Raw genomic sequence first — 21,407 nt, 5'->3', positions numbered from 1 at the left:
ACCCTCCCACTATATAGTATCATATAATTATATATTCAATTATTATTTTTTCATTTTGCCATATAGTGTGCTTGCAGTGTGCACTCACCACATCAAATAGCATAGTATTCATTCACTCTTGATAGCAGTTTGACTTCCAATTTTTTTAAGTCACGAGTAATTCAGTTAGATTGTTCCTCATTAGTTAGATTGATCGATCATATCAAATAGGTTTGAGTCCAGCTCAGCTAGGACACATTTCATATCCTGCCATCTATCCTGAACATTTCTCTAAATCATTTGTCCTTGACCTCTGTGGTTGATGTGGACGTGACAGAAATCACACAGATGGAAACTGTCTACTCCACGGCCAACTTCTCTCTTTCACTTTATAAATGATCCACTTTGGCGACACCCCAAACAGAATATTGCTCTGATGCTCAAGCTGGCTCATTGATTAATTATACAAATTACAATAGTTAATTGATATAAATGTTACTGTCAGACCTAGATTATTTACGCTTTCTCCTTACACACAGATTCGGCTCAAACAATAGGTTAAATTATTTTTGCTCCTATGTCACCAAAACGTGGAACGTCTACCAACAGCCATTAAGAAATGTGAATCCCTAGCCTCCTTCAAAACCTCTCTCAAAGAGCACTTACAGACAGCTGCAATTTGAAACTGGCCCCTGTAAAAAAAAAGTACAAGCACCCCCCCCCCCCTCTTTCTTCTATACTGTACATGTTTTTACTAGTTTTTTCTAACCATGTATATGATGATTATTTGTTTTGCATAGATCTAAGTGTATATCTGTATGTCTTTAAATGTTTTGATGAATTGAAAATGGAGAACTCTGACGTAAACCTTTTGTGTTTTTATCCTCTTAAAGCACATTGTGTATTGACCTGTACCTTCCTTGAACTGTATCCATTCTACAAACTGTTAATAACAATTTTCAATCAATCAATAAACCCCTGCCCCCACCACGCCCTCTTCCAGCAACAACCCCGCCCACAAGTACTACCTGGCCGTGGACCCGGTCTCTGGTTCCGTGTTTGTCTCGGACGCCAACTCCCGTCAGATCCACCGCGTCCGCTCTCTGAACGCCGCCGGCGGCTCCGCCGGGAGACAGCTCCTGGACAACTCTCAGGTGGTGGCCGGTACTGGGGAGCAGTGTGTCCCGTACGACGAGGCCCGGTGCGGGGACGGAGGGAAGGCCAACCGGGCTACCTTGATGAGTCCCAGGGGTAGGTGTTTTAGTCATTATGAGTCCCAGGGGTAGGTGTTTTAGTCATTATGAGTCCCAGGGGTAGGTGTTTTAGTCATTAGATGCCCCAGGGGTAGGTGTTTTAGTCATTATGAGTCCCAGGGGTAGGTGTTTTAGTCATTAGATGCCCCAGGGGTTGGTGTTTTAGTCATTATGAGTCCCAGGGGTAGGTGTTTTAGTCATTAGGTGCCCCAGGGGTAGGTGTTTTAGTCATTATGAGTCCCAGGGGTTGGTGTTTTAGTCATTATGAGTCCCAGGGGTAGGTGTTTTAGTCAGAATGGTTATGATGTTGGGGTGGGGTGGCGGGAGTGAGAGAAGTCTGCTGGGGTCTGTGGCCCCTATTTTGCGTGTCGTAAACTCAGGTGTTATGCCATAATTAGGCCATAACACCACCATGCGTAATCCATGATATTAGGCAAGTCGCACTGAGCGCAAACACATAAGGCTTAACCCTCTGGCCACCAGGATTACTTAATCTATCTATCGCGCATTGCCAAGGTTTTATCGCGCACAACTCTTATTTTTGTATTTTTTTGGGCTTGTTTCTAAAGTGTAGTTGCTTATTTGGGCTTGTGTCCTAATATTGTCTAAACCAGGTATTATCACAGATTTAGAATTCCATGTCAAGGAAACCCAGATGAATGCATTTGTCTAACTAAGGACCCTATACTGTATATATCTAAAAATATTTTGTGCCAGGGACCCCCATGCCAGATTTGTGTTGTTGTGTGTGTATTTGTCACTTTTATCCAACATATTTTTTTAAATAGCAGATCTACAAGCTCACAATGCATCGCATTGCGATGCGGTGTAAGCTTGTAAATCGCCTATTTTCGAATGGGGTATAGGCAACCTTAGGCACCAGTGCCAACATTGGCACAAAGGAGGGTGTGTGTCTGTATGAGTATTTTTGGTTTAAAATAAACTATTTAAATTAAATCCTGCACATTTTAGCCTACATTCGTTAAAACTCTGACTTCTGACTGGGGAGGGAGTCTGGGATAGAGGTGGGTTATTGCTATTGAGTCTAATGATCATTATAACAATGTGAAAGAAAATATTTAAAATTAAAAAGAAGGAAAAACTTTACGTTAACGTTAAATAATGTTAAATATGTTGGAATTATTCATGAATCATGAAGTATCATTAAAATTTATTTCAATATGAAACTATCTAGAAAATAAATACATGGCACATGGCAAAAAAAGGTTGAAAGGTTAAAAAAGGTTGCAGACCCCTGGTACTTTTGGGCTCATTTTCTATACCTGGTTGCTTATTTTCTCTCACACAATCTGGCAACACTGCTCCTCAGTTGACAGAAGTGGAGTGCGCTTGAGCTGCTGTTATTTTGTCTATCCATAGATTAAGCATAATTTATCTACCGGATCATGCAGGAGTGTTGCTTGCCAAAAATGACATGAAGTGTAGTTGGGACGGATGAGTGGTAAATTAACAGGCTACACGATCATGTTCTGTAATGCTGATTTACAGAGAATATACTGGCTCAATATGTTTCAACCACTGCAGTTTGATTCGGCCATAGATCGGTCATTTCTGAACAATTCTTTTAAATAATAGATTCTCCATATTCCTTGGCAAGTTTGCTTTCATTTGCATTTGCTGAAGACCTAACGTTGGCCACGACGGGTGAGTGCACAAATCCATATTTTGCAGCCAAGACCACTGGCATTTCATTAAGCCATATATCGGTCATTTCTGAACCGTTTTAAAAAATGAAAAATTCTCCATATTCGTCGGGTTGGACGATGTTGGCCACATTATTATAGAGAGACAGCCCTATGTACACGCAGTTCCATTCCATCTGATCTGAAAGACTTGAAAGGCATTTCAAAGGCTTAGTTATTCCTTTATGAATCTAATGAAATAAGATAAAATAAAGGTTTTCACAGCTGTGTTTCCATACTTAGAACAGAAACAAATGAAGTGATGTGTGTCTGCTGTGCATATTGAGCTGCCTGCTGCTTTCACTGTGTGGGGACTTTCTTTCTTCATCTTGTTTAATTATAAGAACTTCGAAATTACGTAGCTGTTGACAGCTTGTAGATCCGTTCTTTTGAGGCACAAAGGAGATAGCAGTGCTAGAAATAATGTTCTCATTTAACCCAAATGTGATGTCATGTCTATTTTTGGAACCACAGGAACCATACATATGGTGCACCAATGTAAATGGGGCACATTGCTCTGCATGAGTATACTATACTGTCATTGTTACACCGTGTGTGAAACCGGGTTTGTTGAGAACTTAACTTTGGGGCGGGCCCGTCTAGAGTTTAAATGGACAGGTATCAGTCAAAAGCGAGACAGCAAAGAGGAAGGATGGATGGGAAAGGATCAACATATGGAATGTCAGAACAGGTCAGCTCCATATATGGAGATCTAAGGGTTTGAGGTCAGATGTAGAGTGAGTTGCTGGCCAATATTGATGACATCAGGGATCTCCATACTTCAGGGATCTCCATCCCTGTGGATGTCACGTGATGTTGTGTGACCAACCAAACAACTGACTGACTGACTGACTGACGGACGGGAAATGCACGATTTCACAGTATATGACCTGCAGTCGCAATCAATAAATACATCAATATCACAGTTATTTCATACTTTTGCCTTGATTACGATTAATTAACGTTTTTTTTTACTTGTGTTTACTTGAGCTTGTAGATCCACTATTTTTCCTACTCTTTTAACGCCTAATGATTTTACAATGAAGTATAGGCTAATACATGCAGTTGTTAATCAGTAGTGCTAGTTAAATATTAATGTTAAAACCCATGTTGAAATATAATAGTATATGAGTAATCTTTCTCACCCTCTCATTTTGTCTGTTTTTGTGTGTCCAGGTATTGCTGTGGATAAGTATGGCATCATATATTTTGTTGACGCCACGATGATTCGCAAAGTTGACACAAGTGGCATTGTTACCACGGTGATAAAAACAAACGACTTGACAACCGTTCGGCCTCTGAGCTGCGACTCCAGCATGGATGTAACACAGGTTAGAATGCGCACGCACGCACGCACGCACGCACGCACGCACGCACGCACGCACGCACGCACGCACGCACGCACACACACACACACACACACACACACACACACACACACACAGCCCCATTATATCCAGCCAGAGCAGAGGCAAGCACCAAACCACAGTGGGATCTTTGAACCATGGATCGCCTTGTCCAATTAGCCAGCCTTTATGACAGATACACACACACACACACACACACACGGAGAGTGAGAAAGATAATACTGTCAGAGATTTGTATAAGCATGGAGCATATGTCGCCTTCCCTATACAGTGATGCAAATATCCTGCATCCTTAGACTCACTAAATTGAGAAAGGACGCAATCATGTCACCCTCCGGGGATGCAATACTGTACTGTAATATAGCATAGTTGAAGTAGGACTCATCACATGTCGCTGATAAATATATATGTATATATATGTGTGTGTGTGTGTGTGTGTGTGTGTGTGTGTGTGTGTGTGTGTGTGTGTGTGTGTGTGTGTGTGTGTGTGTGTGTGTGTGTGTGTGTGTGTGTGTGTTTGTAGGTCCGTCTGGAGTATCCCACAGACCTGGCGGTGAACCCAGCGGACAACTCCGTTTATGTGTTGGAGAACAACATTGTGCTGAGAATCACACAGGACAGACAGGTTAGCAGTTAGCACAGTGCTTTTCATGGTGGGGGCGGGAGGTAAGGGGGGGTACAACATTATTTTTTAAATCATAAATAAATACATAACAATTGTAGTTTCAATTAAAATTCAATGTATAAGATTATTGTGCCAGTTTAACCACTTTCAACCTGGCATCCTGAAATTCGTGAAATATGAGAAATGTTGTGATGATAATGATGTTAAACACATTGCACTGGGTCGCGTTGTGACCTAATAGATCGGCCATTTTTGCTATTGTTTTAGCCAGAAGCTAAATGGATAATCGAGGATCCTTGTAATGGAAAGGTTTTGGGAACTCCTCGGTTGGGAGCTGTGTTTTTTTGCGACCGCGTGTGATGTTATGTGTGATGCGTTTTGACTGTTTGCAGGTGAGCATCATGGCCGGCCGTCCCATGCACTGCCAGGTCCCTGGCATCGACCACTCCCTCAGCAAGCTGGCCGTCCACTCGGCTCTGGAGGGAGCCACGGCTATCGCCATCAGCCACTCTGGAACGCTCTATATCGCCGAGACGGACGAGAAGAGGATCAACAGAGTCAGACAGGTTGGCGGACGGTGTCCCTCATACATACGTCCATAGCAGTGTTTCCCAAACAAGAGGGCTTATACTGCCTCAGTGGCTCCCGAAACATTTTAGCTCAAGACCCAGAGGAGAGATTAGATCAGATGTTTGCCCGGGACCCAAGCTAGTGGAAATAGCACAATAGCACAATATCACGTCGCTTCCAGTCCCGGGTTAACAATGGAATTTAGTCTGTAATGATTACCGACGGTAATGAAAATCAACTTGCAGAGACTTGAAACCTGCTTACCGTACTTAAGGGATGGTTCAGCTTGAGATAGGACGTCCAAACCTTTTCTGCCGTTAACTTTACGTCAAAGCAGTGCTGTTGTTCAAAGTGCAGATTGATTTGAGAAGCATCGCCAACAATAGTCCCCGGTGAAAAGACAGTTTCTCAAACACAATTCAAATAGGCCTACCCATGACTTCTTTAGTGGCAAATTTAGTCGAGTTTAAGCTCCAGGGCCCACAGCTAGCAGGGCCCTGTGCGAGACTATTTCAAATAGGTACAGCTGTTGCCTCCGTCGAAACCGTATTCACAGGTCACTAATTTCAATGTAACGCACCACAGGAACCCCAGCTAGTGTTTTCGGTCATCCAACAGTTTCTTAACCACTCGGTGGGAGGAGACTAAAATTAGAAATTCATTCACTGGGCGCGCAAACACAAAGGTGTCATTCTTGATTGTGTTCCGCGCACGCAAATCTCATGCAGGTGCGCAAACACGGGGCCTTTTTATTTGGTGTAGCTACAGGGCCCTCGGAGGGGTTGATTCGGCACTGGTCGCTTCGCGCCGTGTTGTGATCTTGTAGATCTGCTATTTTGATACTATTATTATTTTTGTTTGTTTTAAATTGTATAAAATGTTCATTTTTTTATAAAAGCTAATAATAATCCAATGTATATAAAAGACCATGCTGGTGGTCTGGCATGTTAAGCCCTAGAGTTATAAAGGATTGAGTGCGGACCGGGAGCGACAGCCCCGCCTCCCACTACTCATTTCAATGGAAGTTGCTCAGTGGCGTTTTGCTGGAAGTACCATTATGGCTCGAGCGCGTGGAAGATGAGAGCGGACCTCAAATTTGAGGTCAGGGGCTCGGGTATCGGAGGACCATCGTGACCATCTTCACCCTCCCAATGACCTACTGTGGGGATTAGCGGGGATGTACCACTCAGAGAAGCAGGGGAACGTTTGGGAACTGGCTTATTATCAAATTGGGATATGAAGAGGAGAAAATCTATCTTTCTTTTACCATCTGAAGGTTTAAAAAATGTAAGGGAGTGGGCAAGACATTGTTATTAGATATTGTTAATATGTCATTCATGTATATCTGAACAAGAATGATGTGATTGAAATGACACTTCATCGAGATGCCTAACTTCTAATAAAAATATTAATGAAAAACAAATGAAAGACGTCACTGAACGTCCGTCCACCTCCATGAACGCGCTGCAGTTCCAGTTTTGGCCAGTAGGGAGTGACAGCCGTAATGACATTACTGCCTGCCATTTTCCAAAGCATACCATAGATTATTTATGTATACATTTTTCGAGGATGTGATTGGTTTATTTCAGTACGAGTACGGTAATGAAAATCAACTTGCAGAGACTTGAAACCTGCTTACCGTACTTAAGGGATGGTTCAGCTTGAGATAGGACGTCCAAACCTTTTCTGCCGTTAACTTTACGTCAAAGCAGTGCTGTTGTTCAAAGTGCAGATTGATTTGAGAAGCATCGCCAACAATAGTCCCCGGTGAAAAGACAGTTTCTCAAACACAATTCAAATAGGCCTACCCATGACTTCTTTAGTGGCAACAAGTCCAAAGCATTCCCACATTCTTCTATACCATACCCTTTTGTGTCTGCCGGTGAAGCAAGTTTATCTACAAAGGCTGTCTCTCTTCTGTTCCATGTTATTGTAACACTTCCAATTACAGCGGTAGGAAGAAAGAAAGATCTCTAACTAGCTCCCCATAGCGTTGAATAGCAGCCAGTTCCATTTTAAAGCACGGGAAGCACCAGTGCTTCATGATGATGATTTATTACCTTGGTTGGTTGATGCTTTATCAGAGTTATGAGCTAGTTATGAGCACGATGGGAGCACATCATCCACCAACAGTTTCCTGCTGTCTCTGGCTCACGTATATCTCCATTAAGAATACAAGAACACTCGCCCCCAAAACACGATCGCCCCAGGTCAAATCCGGCAACCTCAGAAGGGTCGCCACCAGGTATACCTAGCCTTATTCCTAAACGTAACTTCAGTAAAACTATGCCTAAACCTAACCTTATTCTTAATCTTAACCTCAGCAAAACAAATGCGGGCGCGCCTTCCGGTTACCCCCCATAAATCAGCATACCTTTTGACTCCCTTCAGGTAAGCCCCTCGGGCGAGATCTCTCTGTTCGCCGGAGCAGCATCGGACTGCGACTGCAAGAACGACGTCAACTGCAACTGTTTCTACGGCGACGACGGATACGCTGCAGACGCCGGCCTCAATGCCCCCTCCTCATTGGCCGTTTCCCCCGACGACGGTATTGTTTACATCGCCGACCTGAATAACATCCGGATTCGAGCTGTGAGAAGGAATCGTCCGACGATCAACCCAGAGACTGGTAGGTGCAAGTGAGATGACATAAATTCTTTATTTGAGTTTATTCACACCCAGTATACTCTAGTACTCAATGTCAGGTCTGAGGACCATCAGGTGTCCAAATGGACTCTTATGGGTCTGTAACTCAGATAGTGTACAAATTTGTACACGCTTTGTACGAGTTAAATTAACTCTGCAATCTACACTGTAAGTGTTGATTTGTGTCCAAGGCATAAGAATTCAATTTCAATCAAATGGGGGTCCATGGCTAAATGCCACGGTTCTCAAAGTGGGGTCCTATAGCCTGGGTCTGTGAAATAATTCACTGATTTATTTTATTAATGTTTGTTTTTTATGCTGTATCATTACAATTATGTTTTTCTAATTGAAGTGTGCTGTCAGGTTTTGGACACAATGGTGTTTTCTGTTTATGACTATCACATGGGTGATGGGTCTGTTTATGACTATCACATGGGTGATGGGTCTGAATGAGTTTATGACTATCACATGGGTGATGGGTCTGAATGAGTTTATGACTATCACATGGGTGATGGGTCTGAATGAGTTTATGACTATCACATGGGTGATGGGTCTGAATGAGTTTGATTATGTTTATGACTATCACATGGGTGATGGGTCTGAATGAGTTTATGACTATCACATGGGTGATGGGTCTGAATGAGTTTATGACTATCACATGGGTGATGGGTCTGAATGAGTTTGATTATGTTTATGACTATCACATGGGTGATGGGTCTGAATGAGTTGTTTTCTGTTTATGACTATCACATGGGTGATGGGTCTGAATGAATTTATGACTATCACATGGGTGATGGGTCTGAATGAGTTTGATTGATCTGTTTATGACTATCACATGGGTGATGGGTCTGAATGAGTTTGATTATGACTATCACATGGGTGATGGGTCTGAATGAGTTTGATTGTGTTTATGACTATCACATGGGTGATGGGTCTGAATGAGTTTGATTGATCTGTTTATGACTATCACATGGGTGATGGGTCTGAATGAGTTTGATTGATCTGTTTATGACTATCACATGGGTGATGGGTCTGAATGAGTTTGATTGAAATGTTTTTAATACAAAATAGTTCCAATCTAAATGTACACATGTGGTCGGATTATGCTTATTGGTGTCGCGAGGATGAGGAAGGGGTACTTGGAAAAAATTCTCCCCTGGGTTGCTGGGTCTAAAACGTTTGAGAACGCCCCTGGCTTAAAATTCTCCCCCTGGGGTAGCCGTGTCTAAAAAGTTTGAGAACATTGAAACCTTTAAAAAGGTTGAGAATCGCTGAACTAAACTATAAACTATTCTCTCTTCCCCCCAGGCTTCTACGAGGTGGCGTCTCCACGGGAGCAGGAGCTGTATGTGTTCGACGAGGATGGCGTCCACCGTCAGACCACCAGCCTGTTGACCGGCCAGCCGGTCTACAACTTCAGCTACGGGACGGACGGCGAGCTCGGCGCCGTCTCGGACAACACCAACGCCAGTCTGAGGATCAGGAGAGACGGAGCCGGGCAACTCAGACTGGTGCTGCTGCCAGAGAACCAGGTAGAGAGAAAGTGGTGGAAAAAGTAGTCACAGTACTCGTGTCCCGTTTCAAGTTTTCAAATTGAAATGTATAAAAATCTTTTGAAAATAGCAGAAGCTCATGATGCACCACATCACGACGCATTGTCAGCTTGATTCATAATCATTACGCAACTACGGGGGCGTGTTCACTGGGGCTTTTGTTTTGTTTTTTGCTGAAAAAAGTGCTTGCCTGAAAAGCACTTCCAAGCGCCCATGTTGAAAATATTTTTGCTCCAAGCACCACACGTGAACGGGTGAGCACAAAATAAATTTGCAATGCTCGCTGGCTGGTGTTTAGGAAAAAAGCGCTCCCGTTGATTGTAAAGCAGTGCAAATCATAAGCTGCGCTCTGGAAATATAGTCTTGGTGGACACGGCTCCAGACTAAGTATAAATCAGGATTCAGATACGACCAGATCCAATAAACAACTTTCATCACTGGGACATATTTGTCCCACTGATGGAAGTTGGATAACATTTTATGTTGTGCCGAGGCAATTATCTTTAATCCCTGAGGGGAAATTTAGTTATTACGCCCCAGCCGAAAGTTGATACTGCAGCGGAGACAAATTGAAATATAAATCAATCTATTAGACAATCCAGGGAAGAAAAAAACTATCACAGCCCCAATAACACCTCGGAGACCTTACAGTTTGTGCAATAATACGGCAGCAAGAAAGGATGTGCAATACAGTATACGGTAGTCTGTAGGCCTGTAATTGCCCACCATACCTGTGCCACAAAATATACAGTAAGTATATTACATACAGTACAGTACCATACAGTAGAATAGATGACACATCCAGTCACCTTTTTATATTCATGTTGCACAGTTTATGCTCTAACCAACTATGTACATTGTACACAATGTAATTCAGAACGTAAACTGGTTTTATACTGATGTCATAAGGAATATTGAATGTGCAAAATGTTGTGCATACAATGTGTACATGATTTCCCATGAGTGAAAATAAATGAATAAGACATAGAGGTAGGCCTTGGTTTTGGCTAGACCGCATGCTCGCATCGGATCCTTTTAATTGGCAGAAAATAGGGCATGATGCTCTCTCTTTCTCTCTCTCTGTCTCTCGTTTAGCTCCCTATTTATTTTGCTGTCATGTTCTGGCTCTCTCTATGGGAGATGACACTAGCTTTAGATCCAGATGTAATGTTCTGTAATGTGTCTCTATGGGAGATGACACTAGCTTTAGATCCAGATGTAATGTTCTGTAATGTGTCTCTATAGGAGATGACACTAGCTTTAGATCCAGATGTAATGTTCTGTAATGTGTCTCTATAGGAGATGACACTAGCTTTAGATCCAGATGTAATGTTCTGTAATGTGTCTCTGTAGGAGATGACACTAGCTTTAGATCCAGATGTAATGTTCTGTAATGTGTCTCTATAGGAGATGACACTAGCTTTAGATCCAGATGTAATGTTCTGTAATGTGTCTCTGTAGGTCGGAGATGACACTAGCTTTAGATCCAGATGTAATGTTCTGTAATGTGTCTCTGTAGGAGATGACACTAGCTTTAGATCCAGATGTAATGTTCTGTAATGTGTCTCTATAGGAGATGACACTAGCTTTAGATCCAGATGTAATGTTCTGTAATGTGTCTCTGTAGGAGATGACACTAGCTTTAGATCCAGATGTAATGTTCTGTAATGTGTCTCTGTAGGTCGGAGATGACACTAGCTTTAGATCCAGATGTAATGTTCTGTAATGTGTCTCTATAGGAGATGACACTAGCTTTAGATCCAGATGTAATGTTCTGTAATGTGTCTCTGTAGGAGATGACACTAGCTTTAGATCCAGATGTAATGTTCTGTAATGTGTCTCTATAGGAGATGACACTAGCTTTAGATCCAGATGTAATGTTCTGTAATGTGTCTCTATAGGAGATGACACTAGCTTTAGATCCAGATGTAATGTTCTGTAATGTGTCTCCATAGGAGATGACACTAGCTTTAGATCCAGATGTAATGTTCTGTAATGTTTCTCTGTAGGAGATGACACTAGCTTTAGATCCAGATGTAATGTTCTGTAATGTGTCTCCATAGGAGATGACACTAGCTTTAGATCCAGATGTAATGTTCTGTAATGTGTCTCTATAGGAGATGACACTAGCTTTAGATCCAGATGTAATGTTCTGTAATGTGTCTCTGTAGGAGATGACACTAGCTTTAGATCCAGATGTAATTTGTAATGTAATGTGTCTCTGTAGGAGGTGACACTAGCTTTAGATCCAGATGTAATGTTCTGTAATGTGTCTCTATAGGAGATGACACTAGCTTTAGATCCAGATGTAATGTTCTGTAATGTGTCTCTATGGGAGGTGACACTAGCTTTAGATCCAGATGTAATGTTCTGTAATGTGTCTCTGTAGGAGATGACACTAGCTTTAGATCCAGATGTAATGTTCTGTAATGTGTCTCTGTAGGAGATGACACTAGCTATAGATCCAGATGTAATGTTCTGTAATGTGTCTCTGTAGGAGATGACACTAGCTTTAGATCCAGATGTAATGTTCTGTAATGTGTCTCTGTAGGAGATGACACTAGCTTTAGATCCAGATGTAATTTGTAATGTAATGTGTCTCTGTAGGAGGTGACACTAGCTTTAGATCCAGATGTAATGTTCTGTAATGTGTCTCTGTAGGAGATGACACTAGCTATAGATCCAGATGTAATGTTCTGTAATGTGTCTCTATAGGAGATGACACTAGCTTTAGATCCAGATGTAATGTTCTGTAATGTGTCTCTGTAGGAGATGACACTAGCTTTAGATCCAGATGTAATGTTCTGTAATGTGCCTCTGTAGGAGATGACACTAGCTTTAGATCCAGATGTAATGTTCTGTAATGTGTCTCTATGGGAGGTGACACTAGCTTTAGATCCAGATGTAATGTTCTGTAATGTGTCTCTATGGGAGGTGACACTAGCTTTAGATCCAGATGTAATGTTCTGTAATGTGTCTCTGTAGGAGATGACACTAGCTTTAGATCCAGATGTAATGTTCTGTAATGTGTCTCTATGGGAGGTGACACTAGCTTTAGATCCAGATGTAATGTTCTGTAATGTGTCTCTATAGGAGATGACACTAGCTTTAGATCCAGATGTAATGTTCTGTAATGTGTCTCTATAGGAGATGACACTAGCTTTAGATCCAGATGTAATGTTCTGTAATGTGTCTCTATGGGAGGTGACACTAGCTTTAGATCCAGATGTAATGTTCTGTAATGTGTCTCTGTAGGAGATGACACTAGCTTTAGATCCAGATGTAATGTTCTGTAATGTGTCTCTGTAGGAGATGACACTAGCTATAGATCCAGATGTAATGTTCTGTAATGTGTCTCTATAGGAGATGACACTAGCTTTAGATCCAGATGTAATGTTCTGTAATGTGTCTCTGTAGGAGATGACACTAGCTTTAGATCCAGATGTAATGTTCTGTAATGTGCCTCTGTAGGAGATGACACTAGCTTTAGATCCAGATGTAATGTTCTGTAATGTGTCTCTATGGGAGGTGACACTAGCTTTAGATCCAGATGTAATGTTCTGTAATGTGTCTCTATGGGAGGTGACACTAGCTTTAGATCCAGATGTAATGTTCTGTAATGTGTCTCTGTAGGAGATGACACTAGCTTTAGATCCAGATGTAATGTTCTGTAATGTGTCTCTATGGGAGGTGACACTAGCTTTAGATCCAGATGTAATGTTCTGTAATGTGTCTCTATAGGAGATGACACTAGCTTTAGATCCAGATGTAATGTTCTGTAATGTGTCTCTATAGGAGATGACACTAGCTTTAGATCCAGATGTAATGTTCTGTAATGTGTCTCTATGGGAGGTGACACTAGCTTTAGATCCAGATGTAATGTTCTGTAATGTGTCTCTGTAGGAGATGACACTAGCTTTAGATCCAGATGTAATGTTCTGTAATGTGTCTCTGTAGGAGATGACACTAGCTATAGATCCAGATGTAATGTTCTGTAATGTGTCTCTGTAGGAGATGACACTAGCTTTAGATCCAGATGTAATGTTCTGTAATGTGTCTCTGTAGGAGATGACACTAGCTTTAGATCCAGATGTAATTTGTAATGTAATGTGTCTCTGTAGGAGGTGACACTAGCTTTAGATCCAGATGTAATGTTCTGTAATGTGTCTCTATAGGAGATGACACTAGCTTTAGATCCAGATGTAATGTTCTGTAATGTTTCTCTGTAGGAGATGACACTAGCTTTAGATCCAGATGTAATTTGTAATGTAATGTGTCTCTGTAGGAGATGACACTAGCTTTAGATCCAGATGTAATGTTCTGTAATGTGTCTCTGTAGGAGGTGACACTAGCTTTAGATCCAGATGTAATGTTCTGTAATGTGTCTCTATAGGAGATGACACTAGCTTTAGATCCAGATGTAATGTTCTGTAATGTGTCTCCATAGGAGATGACACTAGCTTTAGATCCAGATGTAATTTGTAATGTAATGTGTCTCTGTAGGAGGTGACACTAGCTTTAGATCCAGATGTAATGTTCTGTAATGTGTCTCTATAGGAGATGACACTAGCTTTAGATCCAGATGTAATGTTCTGTAATGTGTCTCTATAGGAGATGACACTAGCTTTAGATCCAGATGTAATGTTCTGTAATGTGTCTCTATGGGAGGTGACACTAGCTTTAGATCCAGATGTAATGTTCTGTAATGTGTCTCTATAGGAGATGACACTAGCTTTAGATCCAGATGTAATGTTCTGTAATGTGTCTCTGTAGGAGATGACACTAGCTTTAGATCCAGATGTAATGTTCTGTAATGTGTCTCTATGGGAGGTGACACTAGCTTTAGATCCAGATGTAATGTTCTGTAATGTGTCTCTATAGGAGATGACACTAGCTTTAGATCCAGATGTAATGTTCTGTAATGTGTCTCTATAGGAGATGACACTAGCTTTAGATCCAGATGTAATGTTCTGTAATGTGTCTCTATGGGAGGTGACACTAGCTTTAGATCCAGATGTAATGTTCTGTAATGTGTCTCTGTAGGAGATGACACTAGCTTTAGATCCAGATGTAATGTTCTGTAATGTGTCTCTGTAGGAGATGACACTAGCTATAGATCCAGATGTAATGTTCTGTAATGTGTCTCTGTAGGAGATGACACTAGCTTTAGATCCAGATGTAATGTTCTGTAATGTGTCTCTGTAGGAGATGACACTAGCTTTAGATCCAGATGTAATGTTCTGTAATGTGTCTCTGTAGGAGATGACACTAGCTTTAGATCCAGATGTAATGTTCTGTAATGTGTCTCCATAGGAGATGACACTAGCTTTAGATCCAGATGTAATGTTCTGTAATGTGTCTCTATAGGAGATGACACTAGCTTTAGATCCAGATGTAATGTTCTGTAATGTGTCTCTGTAGGAGATGACACTAGCTTTAGATCCAGATGTAATGTTCTGTAATGTGTCTCTGTAGGAGATGACACTAGCTTTAGATCCAGATGTAATGTTCTGTAATGTGTCTCTATGGGAGGTGACACTAGCTTTAGATCCAGATGTAATGTTCTGTAATGTGTCTCCATAGGAGATGACACTAGCTTTAGATCCAGATGTAATGTTCTGTAATGTGTCTCTATGGGAGATGACACTAGCTTTAGATCCAGATGTAATGTTCTGTAATGTGTCTCTGTAGGAGATGACACTAGCTTTAGATCCAGATGTAATGTTCTGTAATGTGTCTCTATAGGAGATGACACTAGCTTTAGATCCAGATGTAATGTTCTGTAATGTGTCTCTATAGGAGATGACACTAGCTTTAGATCCAGATGTAATGTTCTGTAATGTGTCTCTATAGGAGATGACACTAGCTTTAGATCCAGATGTAATGTTCTGTAATGTGTCTCTATAGGAGATGACACTAGCTTTAGATCCAGATGTAATGTTCTGTAATGTGTCTCCATAGGAGATGACACTAGCTTTAGATCCAGATGTAATGTTCTGTAATGTGTCTCTATGGGAGATGACACTAGCTTTAGATCCAGATGTAATGTTCTGTAATGTGTCTCTATAGGAGATGACACTAGCTTTAGATCCAGATGTAATGTTCTGTAATGTGTCTCTGTAGGAGATGACACTAGCTTTAGATCCAGATGTAATGTTCTGTAATGTGTCTCTATGGGAGATGACACTAGCTTTAGATCCAGATGTAATGTTCTGTAATGTGTCTCTATAGGAGATGACACTAGCTTTAGATCCAGATGTAATGTTCTGTAATGTGTCTCTATAGGAGATGACACTAGCTTTAGATCCAGATGTAATGTTCTGTAATGTGTCTCTATAGGAGATGACACTAGCTTTAGATCCAGATGTAATGTTCTGTAATGTGTCTCTATAGGAGATGACACTAGCTTTAGATCCAGATGTAATGTTCTGTAATGTGTCTCTATAGGAGATGACACTAGCTTTAGATCCAGATGTAATGTTCTGTAATGTGTCTCTGTAGGAGATGACACTAGCTTTAGATCCAGATGTAATGTTCTGTAATGTGTCTCTATGGGAGATGACACTAGCTTTAGATCCAGATGTAATGTTCTGTAATGTGTCTCTATAGGAGATGACACTAGCTTTAGATCCAGATGTAATGTTCTGTAATGTGTCTCTGTAGGAGATGACACTAGCTTTAGATCCAGATGTAATGTTCTGTAATGTGTCTCTGTAGGAGATGACACTAGCTTTAGATCCAGATGTAATTTGTAATGTAATGTGTCTCTGTAGGAGGTGACACTAGCTTTAGATCCAGATGTAATTTGTAATGTAATGTGTCTCTGTAGGTGGTGACACTAGCTTTAGATCCAGATGTAATTTGTAATGTAATGTGTCTCTGTAAGAGGTGACACTAGCTTTAGATCCAGATGTAATTTGTAATGTAATGTGTCTCTGTAGGTGGTGACACTAGCTTTAGATCCGGCTGGTTCCCTGAGGTCAGTTGCAGCTTTCAACCAGGAGGTGGCGCTGATGACGTACCACTCCACCACAGGACTTCTCGCCTCCAAATCTGATGAGACCGGCTGGACCAACTACTACCAGTAAGTAATCTGATAAACCCTAGCGTCGGGGTCCGTATATATACAGACATGGAAAGAAATAATTAAAAAAAAACGTGAAAGTGAAAATTCCGCTGGCTTATACTGTCTATGGGAACGCAGTTTTTAGAATTCTAATATCTCGGATTCTTCTTTTTGGATCAAAACAAGCTTGATTTGTGCCTCATTTCTCGAAACGATTTGATCGCTGATTAGAAAATGTATGTTTTCGGTAAATTAAATACTGTAACATTCGCGGGACCTGTTACATAGAGATTATTCACTTCCTGGATCTCGGTTTTCAAGTGAAACGGCTTTCAAAATAATAGGGTCCCTCATAGAGAATGAACGTGTGGTGGTTCTTGGAGTACACAATTCATGTGCCGCCAGTCAGACAGTGAGGACATTGACCTGTCTGTGTTTGCCTGCAGCTACGACGCCGAAGGTTGTCTGGCCAACGTCACGTATCCCACCGGCCTGGTGGTCAGTCTGAGGCGGGAGATCGACCAATCGGTTAACATCGACATGGAGAGCTCCACCCACGATGATGACATCACCCTCATCACCAACCTGTCTTCGGTGGAGGCCTCGTACACGGCGGTCCAAGGTAAACTATGCTCGGCTCCCACTGCCCTTTCTCATCTCCGAGGAGAAGAGCCTGGTTACGACCTAATGCAGCGTGTCTATAGGGCGGTAATTCTATGTGTTTATGAACCAATCATTCACAACACAGGTTTCATGCACGGGGAAGCTAAACAGATCTGACTGTAAAGTCTCAGTGTAACTTCCTTGGGCGGTAGCGGTACAGATTCCAGTACTACTGGGTCAGAATCTGAATTTATTGTTACCTCACAGATTTACAAAGTAAAAGATAATTTGTTTTTGTGCATAGTTCCCATCGTGTCGTCTTTCCATAGAAAAATAAACAGAGTCAGTCGGCAGCGCTGTCACGTCACAGCAAGGAAGTCTGGGTTCGATTCCCGCCGGACACACTGTGGGCGATGGGGGCGTGAGCTCTCCTCCGCGTCATCAGTGCCCATACCCTAGGTGGATTTGGTGAAAGGGCCTTTCTGTGTGGAGTTTCCATGTTCTCCCCGTGTTCCCCAGGGTATTTACCCGCACAAAAAAAACATGCAGTAATCCTGGTCTCTATACTGCCTGATGGAGTGGAAAGGAACTGGTCGGAATAACGTGTTCCTTCCATGCACTACGCCTACCGGCCTGCTCACTCCTCATGCATTAAAGGAAGCATGAGCTCAGTTTGGGGCTCTCCTCAGGTTGGCAGAGGGAGAGTATCGCCCAGGATTACAGCTTATAGGCAAGGCATTGGCACTGGGGGGAAAATGGGCTAAAAAATAGTGGGATAAAAATGTAAGTACCGTAATTTCCGGACTATAAGGCGCACCTGAATATAAGCCGCACCAGCCAAATTTAGGGAAAATCCCAAATATGTACGTATACAAGCCGCACCGGACTATAAGACGCAGGTGGCCCCCTAGTGGCCGTTTCGTTAGCTCATAGCCTTAGATGGCTCTGCGTTAGCTGTAAAAATCCATAGATAAGCCGCACCGTTGTATAAGCCGCAGGGTTCAAATCATGGGTAAAAGGTCGCGGCTTATAGTCCGGAAATTACGGTAAATATAAAATCAACATATGTACACATAAATCTGAGATAATATATAAAGTTGCGTGAGCATAAAAGCAGATGAATAATTATGGACATTGCTGGTCTCGTCCAGCGTGCCTCCAGTGTTATTATCTTTGGGCATTTTGCTCTAAAGCAAGATCATTTAATGTATAATCTTTGATAATATACTTTATGGTCAATGACAAACTTCAGATAGCATTCATATTTCTCATACTTATATTTTAAATGATGTATCGGCCCTCCTCTGCTCGTCTTGTCTGCTCATCTATATCTGTCTTTCCTACTGTCTCCGTCTCTCTGTGGTTATTGATGCCTGCCTGCGCTAGATATTCAATGATAACACACAAAAAAACATCTATTTCCACTAATGACCAACATTCATCTCTCTTGTCATTTTAGCAGTAATGCGATACAGATTATTAGATTAGTTGAAAACTCAGACAAAGATGATTACATTACAGGTGATAGCTGCTTGGTGGCCATTAGTAGGGAATAGCCATTTCTGGACAGACAGGGAGCCACCCTTTATGTCTGTATCACAAAGATGAGTATCTATCAACTCACCAAACAATGTATGAGAGAGAGAGAGAGAGAGAGAGAGAGAGAGAGAGGAAGATTTGTAGGTACAGTACATTTTATGTGAGGCATAAATCTGGATATGATACTGTACCTCATTTGGTATGTGATTAAGCTATATTAAAATGGTAAATGGTGCATTTATATAGCGCCTTTATCCAAGGCGCTTTACATAGATTGTGCATTACATTACATTCACCCATTCACACACACATTCATACACAGATTGTGGCGGAAGCCATGCAAGGTACCAACCAGCACATCGGGAGCAATTTGGGTTCAGTGTCTTGCTCAAGGACACTTCGACATGTAGACAGGAGGAGATGCTTTATGTCCTGCTAGAGGCTATCAATGACTAGCCTCGGAGACTGCTGGCATTTTGTTTTCACAAGAAAAAGAAAAGCCTGGGCAAACGAGCCACATTCCCTGGTCTAGGAGTGGGAGTGATCTACGGTGATCCCAGCGGCACCCGCGCCTCTAGACCAGATATCACACTGGCTGGGCCAGGCTAATGAAGGACTGACATACAGTACTTGCTGTTGATAAAAACCCGAATGGGAGTCTGGGAAAATGAATACAATATTTTAGTTCATTTAAATCAAGTAGAGTAGTATTTTCTTTTCACAGAAAATATAACTTTGAGATTGAACATTTTAAATGTCCTCTCAATTTCACTTTCTCAATTTCTGTCTCTCTCAACTAACTCTTTAATAATTGACTAACCTATTTTCTACATAACTCTCCTGACTTCACCCATCTCAACCCTAAGGTTTGACAGAAGATATAAACACATGCAGTATGTATTTCATTCTCTAGGTGCTCGGTGCTCTGCTCTATTCTATTCTATTCTATTCTATTCTATTCTATTCTATTCTATTCTATTCTATTCTATTCCTCATGGAGACGGACCCAATGCCAACAATATAATATAATACAACAGTATTAATGCTAATGTACAATTCTGTTCTCTGTTCTCATCCCTAGTCAAATGAGCTTATCCCTCAGAGTGCATGCGTGCACACACACACACACACACACACACACACACACACACACACGTTTTTTTCATTACAGGTGACGGATTGGTGCCATGACTGGACTCACAATGTATTTTCTCCACACCATTTGAAAAATCAAAGTCTGTCTGTCTGTCTGTCTGTCTGTCTCACACATGCACGCACGCACATGCACACGCACACACATGCACACGCACGCACGCATGCATGCATGCACGCACGCACGCACGCACGCATGCACGCACGCACGCACGCATGCACGCACGCACGCACGCACGCACACACACACACACACACACACACACACACACACCTCTCTCCCTCTCTCTCGTCATCTCTCAGACCAGATCCGGTCGGTGTACCAGTTCTTCTCCAACGGCACCAGTCAGGTTCTGTTCTCCAGCGGACTGCTGCTGGCGTTCCACCCAGAGCCCCACATCCTGGCGGGCTGGGCCAGCCCCACGGTGGGCCGCCGCAACGTCTCCGTGGTCACGGACGGCGGGGTCAACTCTCTGGAGTGGAGGATGAGGAAGGAGACCATCAAAGGAAAAGTCACTGTGATCGGCCGCAAACTCAGGGTGCGTGCGTGTGTGTGCACGTGCGTGTGTGTGTGTGTGTGTGTGTGTGAGACGGGAACACATTTTGGGGTTCTTGTTGTTATGTACAGTAGGCCTATAGCAACATAACATTTTGTTTTGTAAAACATTTAATAGGTTTTTCTGAAAACGTAGGTCCGGATTGCCCCACCCAGTTATTATGTCTGTGTCCTTTTTATGCCCATATATGGAGTTCTTTGTCACGCTGCATGCCCAAATATGAAGTCTATGCAGATGTCAGAATGATGTGAGAACAGGCCTGGGGTGATCAGGTCCAGAGCCTGGGCAGAGGCTTTTGTGTTGGTTCTGGACAACGGAGCATCCGACCTACTCGACACTGGGCACAGCACTCCCTGTGGTGGGGTGAGACGTGTGTCCAATTTGAAGTCGTGGGGCGAACGGTTCTCGAGGATTTCAGACATACAGACGTACAGAGACTTGGTGCATTTATAGATAGATGTCCCATTTCAAGTTTTCAAATGTATACAAATCTTTCCAAAATAGAAGATCTACAAGCTCACAATGCATCGCGTTGCAAACACTTTGTCAACTTTGCACCCAATATCTCTCACAATCTAATTGATTGCAGCGTGGGCGTAATTGAATAGCAAAGTACAGAATAAAATCCTTAGGTGTTAATTGCGCTTGAGACCCTTACAAGTCACTTTGGTGAAATGTTTACAGTATCAGATTCATATTAATACTGAGGTCTTTACTGTGTAGCCACCAGTCAACTGAACAACTACAACTTCTTTTCGTCCTTACTCTCTCTGTCTTTCCCCCCTCTCTGTTTC

The 21,407-nt window shown here is 42.1% G+C and overlaps 1 protein-coding gene across 1 annotated transcript in view; it reads left to right on the top strand.

The window, feature by feature from the left end:
• LOC310855054 (teneurin-2-like) overlaps positions 1 to 21,407 on the top strand; it is a gene marked incomplete at its 5' end in the record, with an annotated part of 111,946 nt that overhangs the window by 69,124 nt on the left and 21,415 nt on the right. Inside the window, 9 exons of the mRNA XM_083759909.1 lie at positions 983 to 1,230; positions 4,112 to 4,266; positions 4,826 to 4,927; positions 5,320 to 5,493; positions 7,889 to 8,126; positions 9,452 to 9,675; positions 16,638 to 16,780; positions 17,209 to 17,384; positions 20,360 to 20,595. Coding sequence (XP_083616035.1) covers positions 983 to 1,230; positions 4,112 to 4,266; positions 4,826 to 4,927; positions 5,320 to 5,493; positions 7,889 to 8,126; positions 9,452 to 9,675; positions 16,638 to 16,780; positions 17,209 to 17,384; positions 20,360 to 20,595 — 1,696 coding nt within the window. The remainder of the gene's footprint in view (positions 1 to 982; positions 1,231 to 4,111; positions 4,267 to 4,825; positions 4,928 to 5,319; positions 5,494 to 7,888; positions 8,127 to 9,451; positions 9,676 to 16,637; positions 16,781 to 17,208; positions 17,385 to 20,359; positions 20,596 to 21,407) is intronic.

Source organism: Protomyctophum parallelum (assembly GCF_964188405.1).
Source record: "Protomyctophum parallelum genome assembly, chromosome: 1".
In the NCBI taxonomy this organism is placed as follows: Eukaryota; Metazoa; Chordata; class Actinopteri; order Myctophiformes; family Myctophidae; genus Protomyctophum; species Protomyctophum parallelum.
Note: the sequence above shows the minus strand (reverse complement) of the source record. Positions and strands in the feature narration are given on the sequence as shown.